The sequence below is a fragment of the Petromyzon marinus genome, chromosome 40 (assembly GCF_048934315.1).
Source record: "Petromyzon marinus isolate PM22_M1 ecotype Great Lakes invasive population chromosome 40, UKy_Petmar_22M1.pri1.0, whole genome shotgun sequence".
Classification (NCBI taxonomy): Eukaryota; Metazoa; Chordata; class Hyperoartia; order Petromyzontiformes; family Petromyzontidae; genus Petromyzon; species Petromyzon marinus.
The window spans coordinates 11,833,747-11,861,638 of NC_133706.1; the positions used below are offsets into that span (position 1 = coordinate 11,833,747).

The following is a 27,892-nucleotide window of genomic DNA, read 5'->3' on the forward strand; positions in this document are numbered from 1 at the left end:
AAAAGTGATCACGAGGAATCGAATCGATCTCAAATCTCCGTCTCGCGCTTTGTTTGGGGGTGTTCAGCGACCCCTCATCATCAACACCACGCCACCTCATCATCACCATCGACGACGCCTCCTCCTCGTCTCCTCGTCTCCTGCTGCTCCTCGTCTCCGCAGAGATGTGCGGCTGTATACTGGGGCAGGTGAGGCCGGCCGCTGCGCTGATTTCCTCTCCCCCCTCCACTCTCGGCCGCATCTCTCCACTCGCTCGCCGGCGATGTTCGGGTTATGGCTTGATGGGATTAGGGTTGTGGTTATATGGCTTGATGTTGGGTTTAGGGGTTGTGGTTATGGCTTTATGTTGGGGTTATGACTTGATGTTGGGTTTAGGGGTTGGGGTTATGGCTTGATGTTGGGTTTAGGGTTTGATGTTGGGCTTATGGCTTGATGTTGGAGTTATGGTTTGATGTTTGGAGTTATGGCTTGATGTTGGAGTTATGGCTTGATGTTGGGCTTAGGGGTTGGAGTTATGGCTTGATGTTGGGTTATGGCTTGATGTTGGAGTTATGGCTTGATGTTGGGCTTAGGGGTTGGAGTTATGGCTTGATGTTGGGGTTATGGCTTGATGTTGGGTTATGGCTTGATGTTGGAGTTATGGCTTTATGTTGGGTTTAGGGGTTGGAGTTATGGCTTGATGTTGGGGTTATGGCTTGATGTTGGAGTTATGGTTTGATGTTGGAGTTATGGCTTGATGTTGGGTTATGGCTTGATGTTGGGCCTGTGGCTTGATGTTGGAGTTATGGCTTGATGTTGGAGTTATGGCTTGATGTTGGGTTATGGCTTGATGTTGGGCTTATGGCTTGATGTTGGGTTATGGCTTGATGTTGGAGTTATGGCTTGATGTTGGGGTTATGGCTTGATGTTGGGTTTATGGTTTGAATTTGGAGTTATGGTTTGATGTTGGGCTTGTGGCTTGATGTTGGGTTATGGCTTAATGTTGGGTTTAGGGGTTGGGGTCATGACTTGATGTTGTGGCTTAATGTTGGAGTAAGGGTTGGGACAACTCCGGGGCTGTGGCCTTGCCGCCGTGGGAGCTGTGGTCGCGAAGTGTTTCCCCCTCCGCGGCCGCCGCATGGCGTGAAGCCACCCGGTCGGTGACCGTTCAACGCAAAGCGACTGACGCTGCCATAGGAACGTGTAATTTCCATCCCTGGCTCTTCGTATCCACGAAGGCAAACGGAGCGCTGCTGCATGTCCAAGGCGCTCCGCTGTATAAACTCCACTGGACGCCGCGTGTTTGTCGGCGGCTGGCCCTCCCCCTTGTAGACTTTTGGCTTCGCTCTGTTGTTGTTTTTGTTGTTGTGGTTGGTGGTGGTGAAACAACCATAAGCTCCAGTGTTGGTGCCGCGTTGCGGCGCTCCCGACCCGGTACGAACGCTGAACCCCTTAACTGAGCGGAGGGCCAACGGGAATCCCCCCGAGTTATACGCCTTAGTAGTTGGTACAAGAGTAAACAATGCAGCGCGCAACAACAATTCCAAGGAAACATCACAATTTAAGTTAAAAATAAAAACCCCGCAGCCGTCGCCGCAGGCTTCCGCCCACACCACCTCCTCCCCCGTCCCACTTCCCAAAATTGTCTTAGTCTGCTTTCTTCATCTCTGACTTCACACAGCAATGCCCTCGCCCTTTCGAGTCTCGAGACCTTTCCACTCGCAGTCACCAAGCTGAAGCCTGCCTTGTGTTCCAGTGCAGGACTTAAAATGCCCCCCCCCCACCCCAATGCTCCCCCCACCCCCGTAAGAATTTCACTTTGTTTTGTGATTTAGATTTTGGAAGTTAATTGGAACAAAAATTAACTCGACAATCAAAAAGTCACCGTCGTTATCGGCAATGGTCAAGCCACTGCTGGACGAGAATGCTTCCTCACTCCAGCGCGATCCCTAGCAGTGGTGCAGTGCCACGATCCGATCTCGTGGCTCCCATCTGCACAGTTGGTCATCGGTCCCCTCTCTCAGGTTCTGTTCCCTTTCCTTTGGTGGCAGTCACTATCACCACTATCGACCGTCACCCATCATCACCCCCTTCTCGTGATGTCTCCAGCACAAGCCCACCTGGTCAGGTCGCTTCTGAAAAATGTGTTAATTTCCGTGGGAATTGCGTGGTAGGATGGGGATGTTTTAGTTTTATTTGTATGTGTTTGGGTGATTTGTTTACCTTTTATTGTACTTTGCACTACTGTCATGTTTGTGTATTGTTTGTTGTAACGTTCTTACCCACCCCTACTGGACATCTGTGAAAAAGAGCTTTATAGCTCATCGGATTCCTCGATTAAAAATACATATTCTAATTCTTCAAAATTTTAACAATGTGATGCCTAATTTTGGTTTATTTCCCTCTTCCATATATTCCTGATTCTGTCTCTCTGTAATTCCCAGCATGTGTCTTCATGCTTTGCACTTTTCAGCTTTTGTTCCATGATTTCTGTCAGTGTCTGTGCTTCTCATGATTTTTAATAGCAGGTAACGAGCACTGTGGTTGTTTTTTTTTTCCCAGCTTTACAGAACCATCTTTTTTTTTAAATCACGGTTGCTAAGCACCTACTCAAAGTGCCACGTGGCGAGCAACAAACGGTACTATTTAAAGTGTAAATAGATCAGAGTTAATGGTTCCTGAATGGAGCGAGAGTTTTTTTAATGATAAGAGCTTGGGGTGAAAATAGGAGACGATGGGAGGGAGTTACAAAGTGGAGCAGTAATATTGAGAAGAGTTTGTGACCTCCGATTTGATTTGGTGTTTGAACGCAGTGCAGTGGATAATGAGATGGAATGGGCAACATCTGGCTGGTAGAACGAGACCTCATCATGGGTGGAAGGAATCGACGAGTGAAGTTTACGGCTAACGGTAGTCATGATGTAAGATTGATAAGGAGGCGACCGAAGCTAAACTAAACTATTTTAATCTTCCCAGGGTAAGGCCCACTGAGCTGCATAGCTCTTTTGCAGGAGGGATCTGGCCACAAATGATAGCTCAAAAAAGTGGCTTATCACTTGGAAATGTATATCAGCCAAATACTCTAAACGCATGTTTCTAAATGTGGAGGAAAAAACCGGAGGAACCGGAGAAAAATTCACGCGACCACGGGGAGAACATGCAAACTCCCAATATACAGGCGTCAGGGTCGGGTTCGAACTCTCGACCTCCTGCATACCAGGCGAGGTAGTTAACATCTCGCCGCCGTGACTGACCGCCGGCGAGCGAGTGACTGGAGTGAATCGGGGAGCGTTGGATCATCAATCACCCTGACTGCTGCTTTACGTTGCATTCTGCCAGTGAGGTAGGAGCTGGGTACTCCACCCCAGCTATGACAGCAGCGAGATTCCACTTGCTGCCACGTGTGCTGCGTGTAGCAGCGGTAATAGTTCGGAGCGTGTCTGTGGCTTTGGCACAGAAAGGAAAATTTAGCTTCTTTCATGCTTCCTTAGCCAGATGAGTAATGCAGATGTTGCGCCAAGCAGATGAACGGTTTCTCCATGGCTGAGAATATCATGCATAGATATAATGAAACTGTGGTGTTGTCAGCTTTGCATGCGATTATCTCTGATCGGATTTTCTTTATTTTAACGTGACCGGGCTCTGTTTCACCGTCCTGCTCTTGCTCATCTTTTTCGTTTTCATCATCAGTAATTGCCCCTTACAGTGGTGTATATTCTCCTGTGCCTTCGAGTTGTGCCCCCTCCTCTGACAGATATCTGCCGCTGTTGATGGTGATTATGACGGTGGTGATTGCAAACGGCTCATTTTCTTTGCAGCCTAATCATCCTGTGGTTTTTTCGGAGCCAAAAGGAGACTTTTATTATTAACACGGCCCAGCGGTAGCACGTTCGCCACTTGTTGCCGCGGTATCGCGGTGCGAATCCAGTGGCCGCCCTGGTTAACACTACGGTGTGTAACAACCGTAACATTGCTACGCGTCGTCTGCTTTACAGTGGCCGTTAAAGACCCCCTGATGTTTTCCAAGAGTAGGCCACTGTGACTGGTGTCAAGGTCCAAATTTAGCAAATTAGAAACTTACACCACGATAGAGGTTTTTTTGGATTAGATCGCGTAAATGTGAATGTGTCGTGAAACCCACCACCACCTAGCACAGCCAATTAGTAAGGTTTGTCACATAAACAAAATGTGCCAATTAGTTTCTAGTTCAGCACACCGATGTGTTGGGGAGAGTAAACCCACAACATTTACAATTCAAGTACGATTTTTGCTGGTAAATTTTTACCAGCCTCATTTGACAACAGCCAAAACTTGTACCAATTGGCTGTGTCGGGTGGTGGCGGGTTTAGCAACACATTTATATTCATGCGATCTAACCCAACGAACCTCTGTTATGAATAACATTGGCCAAGAAAGCCTACGTGTTAAAAACTTCCTCGCATATTGCTCAATTGCGATTATACACAGCGGCAATCATCTATCTGCCCCCTTCCTGGCATATTAATGCCCCAGGTCATACTTGCAAATTAGACCCGTTCCTGATGATCTCTTCGAGTTCTCCCGTCGTTTTTAAGCAAAATAAACTCGAAACTTTTTTGCCCAGTGCTGAGAGAGAGATGTTGCGGGGGGCAGCTGGAGCGACGTCGACAGAGACCCGCGTCTGTGCCGTCTGGTGGCGGTGGCCGAGCGCCATTCCTTCGTCGTCACGGGGACAAAATAAACGCACGACGAATCTCTCTCACTCGAACCATAACCCCCATAACAATTGCCAAGCAAATGCCACGGAAACATTTCAGCCCCCTGTCTTTGCAACTACGACCGCATTCACAGCGACCAAAAAAACGGAAAAAGACAAACGAAGCTATCTCTCAGTGGCCGGTGTCCCCCTGGTTGTGCCGCTGTCAACGGAGGATATTTAGCCTCAGTCGTTGACATGGAACCCTAAGGGCCTGAAGTGTGTCACTTTGCCTGAAGCTTAAGCTTCCCTTGTCAGAGGCTCACAGAGGCAGAGGCAGACTGAGAGATCCATTAATGGGTGTCTATTAACAGTCCCTGCGAGGCTTCTGGTACCGGGATCCATATCGGCATCGCTTGAATACCGGCATAACACTCCCACGTAGCTGTCAAAGGGCAGCTGTCAAAGGGCAGCTGTCAAAGGGCAGCTGAGAAGCCTGCGGAAGGAATGAGTCCAAGGGAGCTTGATCATTTTTTGGGGCAGATGCGCTTTTTGAAAAGAAGAGAAAAAACCTCTTGTGAATTACTAAGCTACACATTTAAGGTGGGGGAGAGACGGTAGCCTTAATACGGTGGCTCGCCCATTTCTGTGTTTGTCGCGTTGCCTTGAACGCAACTGAATGGCGAAGAGCATAACTGCGCAAATTTCCGCCCGAAGACCTTTCATCGCGGCTGGCAGACCTCACCAAGTTGGAATTTAGCTCCTGAACAGATCGCTGCCATAACTCAAGAATGGAATGGCTGTGTTTACAATTTTGAGAGGCTCTTGTTTTGTGAGACTGGTTTTTTTCACGCGAGAGACAATGTCTCAGTCTGGTTGAGAATCGGCAAAAACAAAACAAAAAATAAAGTTGGTCACACGCCAGGCGTTGGAGGCTGTTTACGAAGCAGAACTTGAACGCTCGCCCACAGCACGCACGCTACGTCTGTAAATTAAACAAATTCTGCGCGTGCTACTTTTTAACTTTTATGCTGTTCCACGGCCCCGCCCTTGTGTATCTTCACACAGCTGTGTTTATAACACATCATCGGTGTATTTTTTTTTATTGCTAAAATGCCTCCTGACTTGAAAACTAGACACAAAATAATAACAAAAAGTACATCGCCTGAGCGTGTCTGTCCCTTGAGGTATTGCAGTATAAAAGTTATTTTAATCATCCCGTCAACCACACAACTTTCTGGGAGCACGTGATTTTCAGTAGCTTTGGTTCATTGCAAGAAAACTCTGGACCGGGTTGGACGTACGGTGTCTGATGAGTAGGAGTCAGGCTTTGCTTGATCCAATGCTGGTGAACCGCCAGATGTTTACAGGCAGATGTTATGGTTGGAAGGAAACGCATATCAAAGGGGTGGATTGTTTATTTATTTAGTTGCTCCAAGCTGGGGGTTGTCTCAAAAGTTGGTTTGCAATACCGGTGGCCGCAGTAACAGCCCGATAAAAAAACACGATTGGGTTTTTGTTCCCGTGCGTACAGAAACGTGTCAGGAGCCATGCGCACGGCGTTTACTGCCTTTTTTAGACCTGCCAAAGTAATGGGTGTGTTATGGCCAGCACACTGCACTCCTCGTCCAGAGGTGGCTGTTTTATTTTGATTACTCATCTCCCACGCGAGGCAGTGGATACAATGGGGGGGGGGGGGGCAATGGGTTCCACCACAGTTGATCAGCGGGTGCCACCTGTGGTGGGGGTGAAGCGTGGGTACGCTCGACTCTTCCCAAACGCCTGGTCAGCCTGGAAGAGTAGACCAAATACCCTTTCACAACCAATATTATCCGTAATAGAGGTTTTAGGGTTAGATCGTGTAAATATGAATGTATCGTTGAAACCGGCACCACCCGGCACAAACAATTAGTGAGGTTTGTCACGTGAACAAAACATTCCAATTCGATACCAGTACAGCACACCGATGTGTTGGAGAATAACAAATTGGCACGTTTTGTTTACGTGTCAAACCTTACGAATTGGCTTGTGTCGGGCGGTGGCGGGTTTAACGACACATTAACGCGATCTAACCCAAAAACCTCTTTATGGAAAACTTCATTCTGTGGGCACATTGCTGCGTTGCTTTTCATAAGTTTAGTTTTCCAAAACCACCACTTCCTCCTTTTGTCCGCCACCGCTGTGTTTTCTGGCGGTTTACCCCCCAAACTAAATTATGGAACTTGTCGTTGTTCTCGAAGGTTGTTTGTAGATACAGTGAAACCTTCGATTGCGAGCATAATTCGTCCCGGAAACGCGCTCGTAATCCAAAGCACTCGTATATCAAAGCGAATTTCCCCATAAGAAATAATGGAAACTCAGATGATTCGTTCCACAACCCAAAAATACTGTATTCATATAAAAATGATTAATATAAAATACCTTTTATATTTTTATTATTTAAATGTAATATAAAGTAATCAAATTTATTAATTGCATTTAATCGTGGCTGGTGTGAGGGATACGAGAGAGAAGAGAGGAGGGTTATTGTGTAGGACGACTTTCACTTGCAGTACAGTTTACTAAAGAACAGTCACTACACTTGGGCACAAAATGAAAAAATGCTTTACGCACACACGTGGTCACAACACTATAGTAAACAGTATACACGTGGTCACAACACTTCACTGTAGTAAACAGTATACGCTCGCACGGATATTGACTATACGAGTGAGGCACGCCGACTGATACCGAGCATGGGAGATGATTACCCACAATCCCGCAGCGAGAGAGAGAAGAACCATTGGCTCAGTTGTGATCACGTGACGCTCGGCAGACAGCGTAGATTGTACATACTGCTCGTATTGCAAGACATCGCTCGGTTATCAAATTAATATTTATAAAAAAAATTGTCTCGTCTTGCAAAACACTCGCAGACCAAGTTACTCGCAATCCAGGGTTTCACTGTACTTGTCTTTAGCCAGAATTCGCAGGTGCCCCATTGATTACCTTCCACTATCATTTCCCTTCACGCATTTGCTGTTTTAACGACAGCGTCGTACACGGTGTCATACGTTGTCAGAACGGACGCAGGTTAAAGAGACGTCGCATTGACTTGAGAAAAGTAAGTTAACAGCTCGAGCAAGATATACGTCGCCGGAAGTGATGATGACCGATATTGTGGAGACTAACTTAATCATGAAAGCAACTTTGCAATGTGCCGAAAGAATCGAGTTTTGAATGAGCGTCAATGAGTTGGCCCTCCCGCAGTGATTGATAAGACTTTTGTTTTCTCAGCTCACCAAACCTATGTCCCATAGTGATTTAAAACCATGAGTCATGTTTATGCACCCCCAGCTCCTGCACCTTCCCAGCTACGGCTGGTGGATACCAAAGCACCACCCGGGGATGAATACCATAATATTTACACCTATGATGATGATGATGAGCGCACTGATGGAAAAGTACAATATCTAGCACTGAGACTCTTTTATTAAGTGAACATGATCCCAAATTTTAAAGCAAAATAATCATTAGCGTCGTTGCGGAGAATTCCGTTACCAAATACATATGCAGACAGTATGAACTCGTAGAAGGCAGAAATGTGTATAAAGATATAGTGTACTTTAATTTTTTAATGTGGAGAGACAAACATGGTAAGGATGCATGTCGTAATAAAACACCACCTTCTAGTGACCCCTTAAACTCAATTTAATATCTGTGGCGTTCTGAGACGTCGGTGCGCATGAGAGGTGCTTCCAGCTGGGATGGTGCGCTGCTGAAATGACCGTCGCGTCTCTGCAAGGTGGCTTTGCCACGAGCTGAGTCTGGTGTAGATGCGAGCCCCGACACGCGGAAAGCTGTGTCTATGTAATTGCCATCGGGTGGAAGTCCGGGGGTGACTCGTTACAAAGGGGAGTTTCTCGGTGTTGAGCCACCACCTTCTAGTGACCCCTTAAACTCAATTTAATATCTGTGGCGTTCTGAGACGTCGGTGCGCATGAGAGGTGCTTCCAGCTGGGATGGTGCGCTGCTGAAATGACCGTCGCGTCTCTGCAAGGTGGCTTTGCCACGAGCTGAGTCTGGTGTAGATGCGAGCCCCGACACGCGGGAGGCTGTGTCTATGTAATTGCCATCGGGTGGAAGTCCGGGGGTGACTCGTTACAAAGGGGAGTTTCTCGGTGTTGAGCCAGGCGCTAACGAGTCGTTGCCAGACTTGGCCAATCGTTCACAGGACGCGGCTTCGGCGTCTCGGACGCGCACTCATTCCCATTATTGTATAATTTGCCTCCCAATCACGGCGTCCAGTTTCATTGCAACAATTGTCGTTGTGCAGGGTTGATAGAGGGCTCGCTCTGACCAGATGGAATCAAGGGGAACCATCATGATGGGCCACTTTTTGTTGAGCTGTCATTTGTGGCCAGGTCGCTTTTGAAAAATAAGTTAATACCTCATTGGGCTTTGTCCGGTAGGATGGTGTAGTTGTGTTTCTATGTGTTTGGGTAATTTGTTTACCTTTCTTCTACTTTTCACGACTATCGTGTTTTTGTACCGTTTGTTAATGGAACATTGTTAACCGCACCCACTGGACATCTGTGAAAAAGAGCTTATTAGCTCATCGGATTCCTCAAAGATAAATGATTATATTTTTTTATTCGGATGACGGTGACCTGTGTTACCTTGGCATGAAGGTTTAGTGTCAACATCAAAGGCTGTTGCTATTTTTAACTTGCAGCCTTTTGTTTATAGCCTTCTTCGGTCGAATTCTCCAGTTCTGCACAATGCGGTTGCGGGATTTGGTTGTTCATTCGTGTTTTCTGGTACAGTGTTTGATTTTAACGCACAAATGTGGTCGCGGCCTCAACATTATCCATTATTTGGCACTTTCTGAAGGCTGCGGCGGTAAGAGGCTAATGGGCACATAGGAGAGCCATTATACAGCTTACAACAAAGTCGCAAATCAATTGGAGACGTCTGCTTGAGAGACACACATACCTGTCAACCCATACGGTTTACCCCGTGTATTCTTGTACAGGGAAATTTAGTTTTCAGGTCCATACGGCGTACAGCCTTTTCAATACGGGCACATTTTTTTGTATCTATTTGTTTGTGTTTCTCCCTTGTGATGGGGCTGTTGGATGAACGTTGAGATGTATAAGGGCACGGGGTGACCAATAAGGTCTGAGTTGGTCTGTAATTAGGTAGGGCACTGATGAGGGGTTGACAGCTATGGACACAGCCTAACAACACGGCAGGGTGTACACAGCGAGGGTGGACATCGATGGGGGACCGGGGTGAAACACATGAAAGACAGAGGTGGATTGGAGCAAGTTGGAGCACTTTTGTAAAACTGAATCCTGATACGTGCTAAACTGAATCCTGATACTGAACAGCAATGCGACAGAGCCGCGAGAGGAGAGCACTTGTAGTGGGTACGTGATCGTCTGCCATCGCTCGTGGATCGGAAATGTGTGACGACGTCAAAAGAACGGAAGATGAACAGTGCACAAAGAAGCACGTAGAGGGACGCCCATGCTTGCGATAGCGCTGAGAGATAGAGAGAGAAACACTTGGATTAGAAAATACGCGCAGGTTAGAGACATCGTATAGACCGTGAAGAAAGTGAGCGGGCTTGGGTAGCGAACGTCGCTTGAAGGGGGGGGGGGGGATTGTGGGTGACCCACGATTGTGACGGTGGCAAAATAGGGAACGCTCCAGAGAGTTTAAAGTTTATTTTGTTTAACCGCGTGAGAACTCAAGAGACCAGGATGTTCTCATTTGCTAGAGTCACCTGGGGCATTCGTTTCCCCACAGGAGGCGATGAGTAATTTTCGGATTTGGCAGATTTGGACTCTTAACGGCCGGCACGTAATGGCCTACTTTTTTACGAATGACGTCACGGAATTTTTAACGTCCACTGTGAAGCCGACAACGCCTAGTATTGCTGCGGGTTATTAAACCCAACCCGCACTCATAATCAGGCTGGCCACCGTATTCGAATCGTGAACCTTTGGAACAAGAGGCGTGCACGATACCACGAGGCCCCTGTCCCCCGCCTAGACGCCCCGTCCGCTCCGGCCTAGCGAAGGGGCGAGATGCGTGCCCCCGTGGTCTTTACCGCCGGCAGCACCGGGCACTCCCACCGGTCCCATTGCCGCCAGCGGCACCGCCGCAAGTCCATTTGTCACCACACCCTCAACCACTTCTATTCTTATCGCGACCAGCGCCACCGTCCGTCGCGATTGCCACCACCAGTTCTCTCTGGTGTAGGGCTCCCGTGTGCGCGCGGCCTCCATGTGTCAGAAGGCACCGCGCATTAGAGATCCTTTTCGCGTGATTTCGCATTTCTTAGTAAAAATGTATTAAATGACCCAAATCGCCTTATGTTACACGTGACTGCGGTGACGATTCCAGTTGATGCGATGGACGTGGCGGATGTGTGCCCCTTGCCCCACAGCTGGCCTGCTGCTGCGGCCCGGCTGCCTGCTCGCTGTGCTGCAGCTGCTGCCCGGGCATCAAGACGTCGACGGGCACGCGCATCATGTACACGCTGTACCACGTGCTGGGCACCGCCGCGTGCTGCCTCATGCTCTCCCCCACCGTCTCCGAGTTCCTCAAGGAACACGTGAGGAAACGCGTCATCGAGTCTCACCCTTTTCAACTGTTTTCCACCTCCAATGCAAGCGGCGTCGAGAACGTGCAGTGTGTGGCTCGAGCCACGCGGGAGGTGGAGGAAGGGGGTTGTAGGGGGGGTGGAAGGGGTGGGTGGTGGGTGGGGGGGTAGGGGGGGTGGTGGGTGGGGGGGTAGGGGGGGTGGTGGGTGGGGGGGTAGGGGGGGTGGTGGGTGGGGGGGTAGGGGGGGTAGGGGGGGTGGTGGGTGGGGGGGTAGGGGGGGTGGTGGGTAGGGGGGGTGGTGGGTGGGGGGGTGGAGCCCTCGTGCTTTTGTGTTAAATTGCGCTTCTCCCAGTGTGTGCCTCTAATCGTGCGGTGTGTAAACATCGTCACTGGGGAGACACAAAGGTGGCCGGGCGTGGTGCTGGCCACCCACCCCATCACGTGGCGTGCTGGCCACACTCTCAAACACTCGCTCGCACTCTGCAGAACAGTGGGAGAACATACAAACCCCACACAGTGAATCAAGCCCGGGTAATTTTTCCGTGAGGCGCGAGTGTTCCCGCCGCGCGCCACCCTGCCGCCCTGCGATGCCGTCGTTGCCCGCAGGTCCCATTCTACGCCGATCTGTGCCACTCGATCAACGCGGGCAACGACTGTGAGCGGCTGGTGGGCTACTCGGCCGTCTACAAGGTGTGCTTCGGCATGGCGGTCTTCTTCTTCCTCTTCTCGCTCTTCCTCATCAATGTGAAGAAGAGCAGCGACTGCAGAGCCTCCGTGCACAACGGGTACGGTGCGCGCCACCTTGCACTCTCGCTCGCTCAACCACTCGCCCGCTTGCTCGCCCACTCGGCACATGCCCGGGCACTTCTCTTCACGGGGCACAAGCGTTAGCCGCTGCGCGTCCACCCTGCAGGCCAATAACGTGATGAGATATGGCGAGGTGAGAGTTCGAGGCTTCGGGAGAGATGCCGTGCCTTGTGTGCTGTTTGCAGGTTCTGGTTCATAAAACTGGTGGTGCTCATCGCCATATGTGCTGGGGCCTTCTTCATTCCGGATCAGGACAACTTCATTAAAGGTGAAAAGCACGCTCTTACCATTAAAACTATTTTATATTTTACCAGGTAAGGCCCACCGAGCTATACAGCTCTTTTTCAGAAGCCACCTGGCTACAAATAATAGCTCAACGAAGCAGCTTATTGGGTGGAAATTTATAGCAGCCAAATACTCAAAACGCATGTTTCTAAATGTGGAGGGAAAAGCCGGATGACCAAGAGAAAATCCACACGACCAAGGGGAGAACATGCAAACTCCAGATATACAACAGGCGTCAGGGTCGGAATCAAACCCACGACCTCCTTGTATACCCGGTGAGGTAGTTAACATCTCGCCACCATGGCACCCCATCGTCCCTTAACGGAGTACATCAACACAGAATCTACAGGCAGAATCCGCGGGCCTCTGCCCAGTTGTTTCCTGCACAAGAGGGACATCACGCTTTACAATGTACCCCACCGCAAGCGGCTTGGGGTGTAACTGTGTTGGGGTCGTTTGTTTTGTGACTGTTTATCTCGGAGCCTTTCTGGCTGACCCGAATTCTGGATTCCTCGAGTTCGACTCCATGACCTTGACCTTCATTACTATTTGTGTGTTCATATATCATACACCTTGGTCGTGAAAGTGGGACGTCTCTTCGGTGAAATGCCACCTAGAATAGTTTTTGGTTGTTTACAAATGTGTTCATTTACACTTTGTTTACACCGTGAGAGCCCCACCTGAGTTTTATTCTTTTACGGGGGTCCTGCCAGGTTTTTCCAGGAGGGGAGGGGGCGGGGCGCTGTTGTTGCCGTGTGTAATCCTAAATGAGTAATTGTGTGGGCGATTTCGAATTTGGAAAAATTTGGACCATGATGCCCGACACACAGTGGCCTACTCTTGCCACTGACGTCACATAATCGCTAACATCTTCCTGTGAAGCAGACGGTGCGTAGTATTTTATTAGTATATTTTGGTATTTTTTGTACTTTTTGTATTAACAAAAAAAAGTATTTTTAGTATTTTTTTGTATTTTAAAATTTTTACACAACCGCAGTATTAATCGGGGCAGCCACTGGATTCCAGCAGTGAACCTCTGCAATAAGCAGTCTAACGAAAGAGGCGTCAGGTAAAATCATGGAAATTAAAGTGAGAAATTGCCAGTTTAAATGAAAGAGTAATGTGGCTTGCTGCTGCTGTGCTTGCTGTCTGGCAGTGTTCATGTACGTGGGGGTCGTTGGAGGTTTCCTTTTCATCATCATCCAGCTAATTCTGCTGGTCGACTTCACACACAGCTGGAACAAAAACTGGTGAGTGGAAACTACCCAAACGTCCCGGGGTGTCCACAGGCTTTCTTAGAATTGCTCACAACAGTGAGAGCCCTGAGCAAAGCACAGGCTTCCTGAATGATGTGGCCTGCCAAGCTCACCATGAGAATTATCCGGCTGCTGGTGTGTGTGTGATGAGGTGTGTCTCTTTGTCTTTATGGGGAGGTGTATGTGTGTGTACGTGTAGAGAGAGTGGACCGCTTCTCATACATAGGCAGTGTGGTTATGACAAGCTCCATTTTGGCAACTAAGGTTTCACTTTGAATCAGTCGAGCGGCTTTAACTTCTTTTTAATGGCTGTGTAATGCTCTGTGGGAGCTGCCCGGCCTATCACTCCACACACATCTCTGGGCTTCTCGGCCACAGTTTTTCCCTCTCTTTTCTTTACTTGCAAAACTCCTGGAACCCTTTCGAAGGAACGTCTGTGCCGGTTCAAAACATTAAGGCTGTTACCTGCATTCGATCCATCCTGGATTTAACCAGACTGTATTGTGCGAGGAGCTCGTAGTGCACCGAGCCTAGCGCAAACATTTTGGTGACGCCACTTAGTTGGTATGAAATCGCCGGTCCAAATTCGATTCCCGCTCACAGCCAACATCATTAACGAAGATCCTAATCTGTCCTTTGTCGACTCAGCCTTAAATACGTACCTGCTGCGGTGTGTAAACATCAGCACAAGGGATACAAAGGTGGCCAGGCGTGGTGCTGGCCACCCTCGTGTGCCAATACCGGCCTTTATAGGTGCTCATTAACAGCACTTTTATGTAAGTTGCACTTCTTTCGCATCACACATAGCCAACTGTGCTAATTGGATGTCTGTTAAAGGCTTTATTGGGGATCTTAGTCTTGGTTAAGAGCACTGTGCTAGGAACCCAGTAACCTCATTCGATAGCAAACATCAGCACCCCTACTATCAGACTTGTACCCACTGGCAGGCCGGTGCCGAGTCGCATTGTGCCGCACAGGGATGGCTGCCACTGGGGGTGCCCTTCGAATGTTTCAGAGGGGACGTGGCATTTACGCGTCATACATAAATGCATGAACTGTTCTCATAACTCGACGGAGAGCAGTCGAAACCGTTACGGATGTAGCCGTGCGCGGGTGCACGTGCAAAGTGTGGCCAGTGGCGGGAGCGTGAGCGTGCGAGGCGCTGTCCCCCCCACCGCCACCCATCAGGACTTCCGGCATCGAGAGAAATAAGTGCTGGTACCTGGCGCTGGGCTCGGTCACGCTGGTCTTCTACAGCGTCGCCGTGGTCTCCTCCATCCTCATGCTGGTCTACTACACGCACTGGGACGGCTGCACGTTCAACAAGATGCTCATCGGCCTCAACGTGACGCTGTGCACCCTCGCGTCGGCGCTCGCCATCTCTCCCTGCGTGCAGAAACGTGAGTCGCCATGCCCGCCCCCGGCTTACCCAGGGGGCGGCGCGAGCGTGGTGCGGGGGTTCGCGTGGCGGTGACGCTCGGGCCTCGTGGCCGACACGGGCGCCTCCCTGCGTGGAATTTGCGTGCTGTCAGTGAGTTTGTGTGCGAGGTGAGTGTGTGCATGAGCGCGTTCAGTTGAGTGTGGGGGAGCGGTGGTGTTGTGGTTAGAGCGCTTTGTGCTAGGAGCCCGGTGGCCCATTCACGGCTGCTGATGATGTTGTGGTTACCCCCTTTGTTCGTCAATTTCAGACCAAAGCAATTCGGGGTTGCTCCAGGCGTCCATCATCTCCTGCTATGTCATGTACCTCACCTTCTCTGCCATCTCCAGTCGCCCGGCAGAGAACAGTAAGCCCCGCTGCGCGCGTTGTCTCCCTCCCCGGGGGGCCGTGGCAGCGAGATGTTAACCACCTCTCTTGGTACACAGGAGGTCGTGGGTTCGATCCCGACCCTGGCGCCTGTTGTGTATTTGGAGTTTGCGTGTCTCTCTCTCCCCCCGTGGTCGCGTGGATTTTTCTCCGTGTCCTCCGGTTTTTCCCTCCACATTTAAGAACATGCGTTGTGAGGATTTCCTAGATTTTTTTTTTAGCTTTGTGTTTAGTGTGTCCTTTCCCCACACCTCCGATTGCCACGGTGGCTACGTACAGTGTGAAAGAAGTTCAACATACATATATTTGGCCGCTATACATTTCCACATGATAAGCCTCTTCATTGAGCTTTCATTTGTGGCCAGGTCGCTTCTGAAAAAGAGCTACGTAGCTCAGTCGGCCTTACCTGGTCAAATTAAACGTAGTATAGTACGTGTGGCTGCCAGTACGGGCCGATGATTGCTGCGTGTCGTCCCGATGCAATCCCCCATTCATTGTTTTTCAATTGACACATTTTGACCATGACACCAAGCCACGTCACTTGATCATTAATGTCCGCTGTGAAGCAGATGGTGCATTGTATTTACGGTTAATGCATAACTATGGGACTATTTTTGCCCCGTATTAAAGTAGCGAAAAAATAATAGGCTTGTCCCTTTTTCCCGTTGTTCTCTGATCTAACAGTGGTTTCTTGGACAATGCACACATTATCAAAGCATGTTTGTTTGCATGTTTTACCACGTGTGTGTGGTTAATTCAGACTTGATGCCTTGCATCAAGTCTGAATTGCCGGACAGGGTAAAGCCTATCATTTTTGGCATCATGGTTAATGCACCTGCAGCATTAACCAGGGCAGCTTTCTGGTTTCGAACTTTGAGCCTTTGCTGGCCATGTCACTGCCATATTTTTGAATTGCGTCATTGAGAGTGCCTCCTCGCTGAAATGCTCTGCGCAGGGTCGTGCATCTCTACCGCCAGCGGCCGATCTGTCTATGCGACAGCCACGGTGCGTGTCCCGAAAAACGGTTGCTCAAGTTAGGTTGAGTGGACAGCCAATGGCGATTCGAACTCACGACCTTTCTGCAAGAGCTGGGTCCTATAAGCGCAGAGCCACTTAGAAGGACAATACGCCGCTCTCCTGGAACGATCCGCGCCCCTATGAGAGCTTTTGCCCCTGCACGGCCTTGGAGGTGCCCGTCAGCGCCCGTCGTGCTAGGGATGCGCGTTGGGTCGCGTTCCGCGGGAACGTCCTCCCCTCGGGAGCTCACCGGGTCGCGGCGTCCCGCGATCCTGCCACCGTACTAGCGCGTGATGCCGCGCGCCAACCGCCGTGCCCCTTTGTCGCCGCCGCAGTCGTAGTGGACGGGCAGATCGTGAAGATCTGCCTGCCGAGCGTCACCGAGTCCGGCCTCAAGGTGAGCGACGCGGCCGTGGCTGGGGTTGGCGCCATCATCATGTACGGCTGCGTGCTCTTCGCGTGGTGAGTTTGTCGGCGACGGCGGTGCACGGAAAGTAGGGTCGGGCGCGCTCGCCGTGCCACGGTCATCGCGTCGGCGGTCGCGTTAACATCAGGGTGATGCTACCGGATCTGTAAAGTAAAATTATACGTTTGAAGGAATTAGCATAATTTCGTGTATATGAAAATATTAACAAATTAATGGGATTGTTACGTAACACGCTTGTTTTCAAATTATATCGGTTAAACATCCAATAACAGCTTCACCATTTCCATTACAAATGTATTCACGATTATCATCATCAGCCAATGTCAGTCCACTGCTGGATGAAGGTCTCTGTACATAGTGACTAGCTCGTACAATTCCACCACGTATCTCGAGTGCGAGAATGAAGTCGGATCTCTGAATTAATTATTGCTTGGTCACATGAACGTGACTCGGAGCCACCAGTTAAAACATTGTCCACTCAGCCGATTGTCCGTGTTTAGAAAGCAGAGAATGAACATGAATTTGCATTCTTAATGAGACAAGGCTACCTCATACTTGTCAAACCATACAGTTTTCCCCATATTCTTGTAGAGGGAAATTTAGTTTTCAGGTCCGTACGGCGTACAGCCGTTTCAATACAGGCAACAACATAAAAGGTCTTTGTGTTTCTCCCTTGTGATGGGACTTTGTAGGATAAACGTTGTGATTTATAAGGGTACGGGATTACCAATAAGGTCTGAATTGGTCTGTAGTACAGTCGGCACTGATAAGGGGTTGACAGGTATGCTACCTCTACAGTGAACTTTAATTTAATATTTTCAAGACACAATCGCATTAATATTTTGTTGACCACCGCGATCCTGACCTCACGTGGGCTCCTGTTCAGGCAAGGCATGTCCCCTGAACGTGCTAGCGACTGGTGGTGATGAGGCTGGTTGTAATTGCCGGCGAAACATCGTACTCAAATTGCAAATGTTGTGGCTTTAGTCTCCAACACACCGGTGTGCTGAACTAGTAACGAATTGGCATTTTTGTTTATGAGGCGGGTTTAACGACACCTTTATATTTACACGATCAAACTCAAATAACCCTCGATTATGGATAATATTGGTCGCGAAAGCCTTCGTGTTAAACATCCGGGGCAGTAGTCCACATTGGGTTCAAGCCATGTGACCAATATGCCTGCCTCAACGCGGCAGCAGCAGCCAGAGGCAGGAATACTGGTCATGACTGTCATCACGAGAACACGGCGGTGACGTGCTCAGTCCTGTGCTTCCCTCCACCGTCCCTCTTTCTGTGCCCCGACTCCCCTCCTCCCCCGCCGGGACCCCCACAGCCTCCGCTCCACCACTCGCTCCTCCACAGCCGCCCTGGGTGTCAGCCAGCCGTACAGCAGTGTCAGCACGGTGCGCGCCCCTTCACAGCACACTCGGCAGCTGTAGCCGCACTCCGGTGTCGCCGCACTCGGCTGCTGTTGCCGCACTGAGCTGCTGTTGCCGCACTGAGCTGCTGTTGCCGCACTCCGGTGTTGCCGCACTCGGGCTTGGCCACGCTCCGGTGTAGCTGCACTCGGCTGCATTCGAACCGTGAACCTCGGCAACAAGCGGCGAACGCGCTGCCGCTGGGCCGCGTCACCACCAGTCCTAAACGAGTTTCTAAACATAATTGTAATCCTTCCCTCTGTCTCCAATGTGCGTATGCGATGGGTATAATTTTTTATATTTTACTGCAATATTATATAAAATGAACGTAGTGCTGCTGGTCTTGGTGGAAGTGTAACTGTGACCATTTCTCTTACAGAGAGCTGCTTGCTGCTTCTGCTTTATCGACGATGATGAAGGTGAGATATTGAAACGTGCACCCTTTGAAAGTCGAGACGTTATCTTCCAAGATAACAATGACGATGATGATGTATTATATTTACTTGGCGTCATTCAGGCAAGTTGCTTCTCAAACGCTGCTCTGTAATTTGTAATGCGCAACAATTTTCACACCGGGGCGCGGGAAAACAACAGACAAGCGTGTTCAGGCATTCAAGACCACAGCCAACAGCTGCTCAAGCTCCGTGGTCCCATATTCAAATGTTTGGCCAACTCCAAATTAATCACTTGGAATCTACATGGCAATCATCACCCCTTACTGCGAAAAAACTTGGCAGGACCCTCCCAATGAAGAGTCCTTAGACTCGGTGAGGCTTTCCTGAGTAAGCGTAATAAAACTATATCAAACGAATAACTCGCTTGCCGTACTTCCGTACCCTGGCAAGTCAGGAGATGGCAATGGACCTGGATTCCCACGAGTAGGAAGGGAGGTTCACGAACGCACGTGATCCACCTGTCCCCGTTCTCCGCCGCGCTGGGATGCTACTGTGGCAAGATGTTAACTACCTCACCTGGTATACAGGAGGTCGTGGGTTCGATCCCGACCCTGACGCCTACTGTATATTTGGAGTTTGCAAGTTCCCCCCGTGGTGACGTCGATTTCTCTCCAGGTCCTCCAGTTTTTTCCTACACATTTAGAATCGACGTGCGTTTAGAGTATTTGGTTGTAATACATTTCCACGTGATAAGCCACTTTGTTGCACAATCATTCGTGGCCAGGTCGCTTCTGAAAAAGAGCTACATAGCTCAGTGGGCCTTACCTGGTCAAATTAACAAAAGTTTAGTTTATCATAAAGCGACACGCAGCGCGACCACCAGGGACAGAGCCAGGATTTTGACTTTGGGGGTGCTGACTTCAATATTCTGAGATATCCAGTGTAATGTTTTCCAATGGGCGCCACAAATGTATAAAACAAATTTTATTGGATTTGAACACGGAGTTTATTAATAGGTCGGAGCCGTTGATACGGCTAATAAGTTTGATAAGTTCGAAAGGCTGCCGCTCAAGCAGCCTGCAGGGCAGCACAAGGTGGCAGCCTGCAGCATTTTGCAGCAGCCGGATTTCCGGTTATCCCGATTACCGACTTTCCCAAAATTTCAAGGGGGGCTGAGCCCCCCCCAGCCCCCCCTGTGGCTCCACCCCTGGCGACCACCAGCGCCTGCGTGCGGCGTACGCACGCATGTACCGCACCCCCGACTAGGACGGTTGGCTTACGTACGGCGTGGAAGAAGTTCCAACATACGTACGTATACGTTGAACTTCTTTCGCACCGAACGTAAGCCAACTGTGCTCGTCGGAGGCGTGGGGTGGCACCGCCGAGAGAGCCGCCTTGCTGCAGGTGACGAGGGCGTGTGGGCGAGCAGGTGCCCTCTGGGCTCCACAGTCATCCTTGCTCTCCACAGTCCTTGCTCCACAGTCGTCCTCTGATCCGCAGTCCTCCTCTGTGCTCCACAGTCCCCGTGAACGAGGTGAACGAGGTGCAACAGGGCGGCCAGAAGGTGATCCAGAACGAGTGCGACGCCGTTGTCTACAGCTACTCCTTCTTCCACTTCATCTTCTTCCTCGCCTCGCTCTACGTCATGATGACGCTCACCAACTGGTTCAGGTGAGCGGGAGGGGAGCGGCACGGCACGTCGTGACGCCTTCCCCCCCCTCCTCGCGATCGGCGCGTACCGGGTACCCTGCCGGCAGGGGCGGCATTTAGTGTGTTCTCTTTGTGAATGTTGGTGGAGTGTCTAAAAAAAAATATACGCAATGTTTGGGGAATTCCGAACTTGAAATGGTTTATATTCTTAGTTTTTTCGGTAAAGTCACGTTGAAGAGAAACAACAAATAATAATATATAAAACTAAGAATATGAATTACCGCAGTCACGAAAGCTTTAAATCAAAATTGAAATGGTTTGTACGTATGCACGTGTTGAACTTCTTTTGCACCGTATGTAGCCGACCGTGCTAATCGGGGGATATCTAGTTGCAGAGTTTTTGGCTGTTATGGCGGACAAAGACCAACACGTCATCACGGATCAAATAGAATTTAAAACAATTTGCAACGGGCGCAGATTTCTTGAAACGGACAAAGCTGTTGTAGGATCGCGACTCGGGAAACTCGGTGAATCCGTTGATGCCCCAACTCCTCGGCTGCGACATTGCCCCCTATTGCAATAACTTAGCAGGACCATTGAAAGGGAGTCTTGAGACCCAGTGAGGCTCCCCTGGTTAAACAAGCGTAGTCATAAATAATAACAACAGCGATGTCATCCAGACACCGCTTTGTTCTGTCAGTCGCATTTTACCTTTCAGTGACGTCGTCGCACCTGGTCCAAGCGCCGAGCGGAGCCTCGGGGCCCCATGCTCTCGTTCGCAGCTTGGCTCTTACCGTTTAACCGAGAAACGAAGCACGCCGGTGACATAGGCCGCCGTGCGGTCGGTACGCTCGCGCATGCCGATCCGTGCGTTCCTGACTTTCACAACCGGTCGCCGATTCTGAAAAGGGTTAACCGGTTTAGTGGCTGTCGACGGCATTGTGACCGTTTTCTTTTCGGCAGCTACGACAACGCGCGGCTGGAGGTGACATTCGTGCATGGCAGCTGGTCGACGTTCTGGGTGAAGGCCGGCTCCTGCTGGCTCTGCCTCGCCCTCTACACGTGGACCCTGGTGGCGCCCATCTGCTGCTCGAAGCGAGACTTCCAGGTCTGACGGCCGCCGGTGGTGGGGCTCTCGGCCCTCGGCCATCCCCTTGACGGCTCCGGCTGTCGTCGCAACGAGGGGGCACGCTTCCCTCTGCCGGCGAGTGCGCGTGTGTGCCCTCGGCCCAGGAAAACAACACCCGACCGGGCCTTGCTGTGCCGTTCTGAACTCTCTGCCTCGCACCCACGCGGACGCTACAGACAGAATTAACGCTGGCCAGAGTGGGCAAGCTTTGGCCACACTTCCACTGAATCTCCCTCCCTCCCTCACTCTCTCAAGCGTTGCCCCCCACACACAGCCGACGCCAGCAGGGAGGTCTGTCTCCTGGTGAGGTTGAAATCGTGGTTGACCGTCTCGCGTCGCTATTTCGGCTCGGGTTAAGGACTCCGCAAGACAGTGTTGGACGCTTTGCACACACACACAGACGACCGACATGCAGTTGTAACACGGGTGGAAGGCCGTGTCGGCTGGGCGGACGACCTTGCGCGGACTCTTAACACGCCATACTCTTACGTGGCACCGTGGATACGAGACGGCCACCCAGCTTCCAGCGACGCTGCTGCTCCTGCTGCTCCTGCTGCCCAGTTGACGTACGGCTGCGTGGGTGGTGGGGGGTGGACGGCATAAACCTTCGTGCGTGTCCTACGTACCGATTCGGTCTTTTTGTCCTGTCGTTTAAACATTGAACGCGACGCCGCACTTTGGTAAATTTTTCGATCCTCCTGCTTAGGGCAGTCGCCTTACGAGCAGTGAAACCACCTGCCAGGCCACAAGCTGTGGGTGAACGATCTCCACGCCTTTCTCAACCACTCGCCTCGTCTTCCAACTGCTAATCGGGTAGCATCACTCGAGGCATTTGAAACATTGGCACGCTCTTCACAACTGTTGATCTTGCCATCATTCCTCACCGAGAAGCCGCTTGAAGGCTCTTCCCGCCCAGGTTGGGCACCATTGTGAGGTACAATATGGGACCTTTCTTGCCAGTATCAAAATCTATCAGAAGAGGTTTTACCCTTTCTGGCAATAAAACAGTTGTGTTAAGATGTTAAAACACCAAACAGAAACCTTTTTCAAGGAATCATGTCGGCATTAACCACACAATTGTGGTGAACGTGCAAACAAAAAGATGCTCTGGTAAAAACTGATTGGTCCACTCCAGAGAAAGCTTTCTTTAGAGCTTAGTCCCAAACATAGACTGCTTTCTTTAGAGCCAAGTCTAGTTTCGATTTAAAGCTTTCGTGACTGCAAGGATTCATCTTCTTTGGTTCTTTCGGTAAAAATAAAATAAAAAATTATTTTATCAATTTATTATTTTATTCTCATTCTACGTGACTTTACCGAAAGAACCAAAGAAGATGAAGCCAAGTATAGTTTATGAGACTCGGCTCTAAAGAAGCTGTCTCTGGTGTGGATCAATAAATTTCAAAGACAATGCATCATATACTACCAGAGCATGTTTTTGTTTGCATGTTCACCGCAAGTATATGTGGTTAATGTAGACATGATTCCTTGCAAATGGTTTCTGTTTGGTGTTTTAACAGCTTAACCCAACTGTTTTATTGCCAGAAAGGGTAAAAACAATTCAAGTACCATTGGGAAGGTGAGTGGTAGACCAGAGGTCATTTGAACGGATTTTCGAGGTAGGTCACTGATATCTGTTTCTGCAGACCGTTCCCTAACTGTTCTGAGAGATTTCCAAATGGATTTTTTCGTCTGACGATGTAACGCCGATAGAAACGTTGAAGTTACATTTCGGACGAAAATATTAAAACCTCTATTTTGAACGATTGTCTGCTATGCGACAGCAAAGTAGGGATTGCAGGGTGATTTTTATCGGCGTGCGTGCCGCTCATTCTGCTGGCGACTGAGTCCATCTCCCCCTTCTCAATCTGGGCTATGACATGAAAAACACAGAACGCTCCCTTTCCGCTTACATAAATTATAATGTTGACCTTTTGTTAAGTAATTGGGTCCATTGAGTATTTTAGATTTTTAAGCATAGTATGTTGCACAGTATTACCCACGTAAAGTTTCACTATCGGTGTTTCTTATTAACGTACTTATTTTTACTAATTTCAAATTCACGCTAGTAAACTTAACAGATGAATTACATTTGAATCACACAATCATAGAAAAATGTAGTTCGGTTGTTATGTTATTGTTACATTATAGAGCCCCTCTGTATTTTGATGTGAACCTCGCCCTGCTCCATTTGTACGAACAGTAACGAGCATGGCGTATGCAGGAGGATTGCCGTGAGACCCAATTCCATTCCCTGCTTCCCAGCTTCCTGTACTCAAGGCTGCTTCAGTGATGAGGGTTTGGCTCTCTGTCCGTCGGCTAACGGAGCGCACTCCCTTGCGGTTTTACATCCGGCATGTTTCTTACATCCATGTTGTCAGAAGGGAACCGTGATGGCAAATGGTGCAGAGTTGGCGCACGTGCTCGCATTGAAGAGTCCACGTGTCCACGCTTGCCCGACTGGGCCTCACGCAGGACTCGGTCCGGTTTAGGGAGTCTTTGATATCTTGTCATTTTAGGGTTGTACGTACACCTTTCCTCCGTGTAAAGCTCAGGTTTAACGGTCGGCATCTGCTCATCGCGAGACGGTAGAATTTGCGAGAAATCGCTGTAAGAAGGAACACAGTGTTGCGCGTGAGTCGTTGAACAAATTTGTCAAGGTGACGGTCCGCGATAATGATGATCACTGCTCCTGTCTTGCCATGATGATGTCTTGGCAGCGCCAGAGAGGGGTGCGTGAGTAACACCGAGAGAGCTGTGAAGGGGAGTCCCCGCGCGTTCCGGTCTCTCACCGTGCCTGCCACCGCACGCGTGGATCGGGGTTCACCCTGCCCCTTGCGTGTCCGCATGGTTCTGTGTTGTCAGTATATTGTTTACTAATGCAATGTTGTATACTTTATAGGTTCAGTGCACTGGATGTGATATACACTGCACCGAATGTTGTGTCTACTCCACGAGTGCTGAGTGTGTTGAGCTTGCTGCGCCGTCATCACTGTTCACCGAGTAGCTTCCGTCGTAGATGTCACTCTGCGTTGGCACGCGAGTGTGTCTGATTTTGCGCAGTGACCACAGAGGTTGGCCCCCACCACGTTGAGAGCACGCACATGTCCACCATGTGTCCACCATGTGTCCACCATGCTAATATACTTGCACCAATCCATATGCTAAATACTGTGACCTTGTCAGATTCGATACCGAACCTCCCAAATCACTCCCTCCAAAGTTTCCCACCATCTGGTTTCCGGTCTTCCCCTTTGCCCGCCTCTAACTTGGCCGCCCCCATTCTGCGCGCACGCCCCAGCGATCACAACCCGTGTTGTCCCAGATTGGGGCCTACATTGTTTTCCCTGTTCTATCTCGGGCTTCCTTGGGCGCTGACCCGCCTTGCAAATTACATTCCTAGCGTACTCTTACGGCGTAGTGGTTAAACCCGCTCTACTAAACCACCATGCCTCCCTCATGTGCCTCTCCTCAACCTCCCGCATTTTGGACGTCATTGGCCAAGTAAACTAAAACTTTGCCCGCTTCTACATTCTCACTTTCTGATGACACCTACAATAACGGTTCATGAAGGCCCCTGGCTGTGTCTCTCGCCATAAACCCCCGAGTGTCGAATGCTGCGAAAGACGTCAGGAGACACGATGGCCTAGCGACGGTCCTTGCTAACACGCCAGCGTCGTCGCCGCTGCGTGCTCCAGGTTTCTCGCCGTCGAATACGTCATGGTAATACGTCATCGTAATTGCGTTGTTTCCCAGGGATCGTTTTGGTTACAAAGTGGCCCTGCCAAGTGCCCGCTCTTACCTGCAATCAAGCTGCTTTACTCCAAAATGCTTTCCCTGGCATCCCAGAACATCAGCAGGTGGTTCCCCCCCCCCCTCACGTCCCTTCTCTAAAACATTAATCTACAGACGCATTGCATTTTTTCCACGGTGATGCATTCCTCGTAATCCAGCACTGGAGGCAAAGGTTGGTGGGTCGCACAAACGTTGTCAAGCTCCCCTTCCCGTGGGCCTTGAGAAGGAACCGTACCCTGGCTCTAGTCAGGAGAATGCCGTACATCACAAATAGTGGACTCCCCCTGTTCCGTCTGTATCGGGCAGTGTTTCCCCCTCGCCACCGTGGGTTTTCTCCAGGTGCTCTGGTTTCCTCCGACACGTAAGCCACTCATGAATTGGCTGAAAACACCTCATTATATAGGGAATTGCAGATCTTGGGCAATTGTTCGTGCCGGCTCACCGCCTGGATGCCTTCCCACTCGTCCGGTCCCTCGCGCCTCTGAATTGTTCTCTGTCTTCGAGAGCGGCGCGTTACAAGTTGATATTATTCAGCTGGAAGAACATGATGGGCTGTGAATCTATTTTGCAGCCTCCAAAGCAGATCCACAGCGCCTCCACATTTTCTCGTAACGCAGCTACGACTCCACGCCATGCTTCCCTTGTGCCGTCTCGCGTCTCGAAGCATCCTTGTAGCGGGATGTCGGGCTCAGGCCTCAAATCCGAGAGTACGGCGCGGAGTCAGAGGTGCTCGTGACGTCGTCTCTTAAACAGGTTTCATATTGCACACACTGCTAAACATCACCCTGACTGCTCACCCACAGCCATGCGTGAGATTATCCTCTTGCACTTATAACGAACGATAATCCCTGTCCCCTGCTTGCTGCTTCCATCCCTTTTGCCTACGATGCCAAAGCATGCCATGATGTCGCGTGTCTCTGTGCGTCTTGTTTCACCCACCGCACGTTTCCTACATCGCGTGCGCGCACTAAACAGCGTCCCTCGCCTTGCGAGCATCACGGAGGGTTCTGTACGTTCAAGTGTCCTTGGCTTCTCTCGGCGTTAATCCAGCAACTTCCTTTCATGGTCCCACGGAACAGATATTTCGCTTGTTGGTACCACCTGAGGGTCGCGTAGCTTTAAAAGGTTTCATTTTTTTAAGTGTGGCCAATAAAAGTGAAATTGTGTGATAATCACTTGTAACGAGGGGGGGTGGTCCCTTATCCGGCGCCTCCTGTCGCGGGAAGTTGGCTCCATATTGTCCATGCCATCGGCCTACCCGGAGGCTCGCCTACGTTTGGCATTGCTGTGGTCACCCTGGGGCTTCCATCCGTTTACCGTGAGCCATTGGTCACTACGAGGCTGGACCAGAAGTCCCATCGGCGTCCTCCTTGTCCGTAAACGTGGCTTCGATGGCAGCTGAAGCACCACGTGGCATCCGTCATAACCGCGGACGCGTCCTGCCGCTGAAGTAGATGCGTTGGTGCTGGCGGAGGAGAGCTCACACTGTTTTAGGGCTGTGTTTAGGCTGCTGAGGTCTGGCAGACTCCACACCGTGACCAACGGGATGGTGTGGAGGGGAGGGGAGGCCGTCATCCAGCATTGGATTAAGGGCTGAGAACGAATGTTAAAATCACTGTACGACGTTTTTGAGAAACGATCTCAAATCCTGGTCAAGGTTAAAACGTAGATTTTCAACGAAACAACCATTTGTGGGTTTTTTTCCTGGTGTTTGAGCGTACTTTGGAGTGTGTATGAAGTCGACAAATCATGTTCAAAGCTCGGGCAGGGCTGGCGGTGGTTGTGTGAGATGTGCCACTGCCGACGCCGCTCCGTGACCACGCTCGCTCCGTGACCACGCTCGCTCCGTGTGCCAGATAATTGGGATGGCAGCAGTGGGTTGTCCTGTGGTTTTCCGCAGCATAGGAATGTGTGGCTTGCCACCGCCCGCTCGGGGGGGGGGGGGGGTGTTGTAAACCAGAGGCGAAGCTCCCCCACAAACACACAGGAGATTGGAACGGGGAACCCGCCGACTCGGAGAGACGGAGACCGTGAATTGCCACCCGCGTCACGGTTGCCCGCCGGCTTCCGTTCGTGTCGCTGACTCTGAACGATCAATAATATAATGAAACACTGACCCCTAACGTTTGTTGTGCATGTGTGTGTGTGTGTTTTTTGTTATCCTTTCAGTTATGAAAATATTAGCTGACGTCCGGTTTTACATTGTATGCAATTATATATTCATTTTAAATGTCCTTAGTATTGTTGCCTTTCTTTGAGTGCCTGTGGTTGAAACTATAAATGTAGAACTGTTAACATAACGAAGTCACTGGAACAACCCCGCTATGTATCGTATGCATTATTGCCTTGCAGAGCAGCGATGAGGTGTAGAGGTTTACCTGTGTGAACGCAGAAACTCTGTTGAATGTTTTCACGGTGCTATGGACTGGGTTGTAATTGTATACACACGCTAGATTGGTGTCCTGTCGTGGAAGTGTCCTCTTGGCCTGCTTTTTTTTGTATAGTTGTACATTTTTTATTACCTTGTAGTAAACCTTTCTGAAACAGTGGGTTTCCTGTGGATGTTGTTATCACTGTGAGTCTGTCCCGTGTGGGGAGCGGTGGTGTCGCGATTAGCGCTATGCTGCGCTGTGATCCCGGCGACCCGAGTTCGATTCCCGC

At 50.1% G+C, this 27,892-nt stretch overlaps 1 protein-coding gene across 1 annotated transcript; it reads left to right on the top strand.

The window, feature by feature from the left end:
• LOC116950692 (serine incorporator 5-like) lies at positions 1-27,777 on the top strand. Its single transcript, XM_032968662.2, has 12 exons — positions 1-188; positions 11,091-11,258; positions 11,855-12,033; positions 12,241-12,323; positions 13,497-13,590; positions 14,785-14,996; positions 15,285-15,380; positions 16,753-16,879; positions 18,181-18,250; positions 18,645-18,684; positions 20,181-20,331; positions 21,274-27,777. The coding sequence occupies exons 1-12, from the start codon at positions 165-167 to the stop codon at positions 21,422-21,424; spliced, it is 1,395 nt and encodes a 464-aa protein (XP_032824553.1). The 5' UTR covers positions 1-164; the 3' UTR covers positions 21,425-27,777.
• Positions 27,778-27,892: the final 115 nt, after the last annotated feature.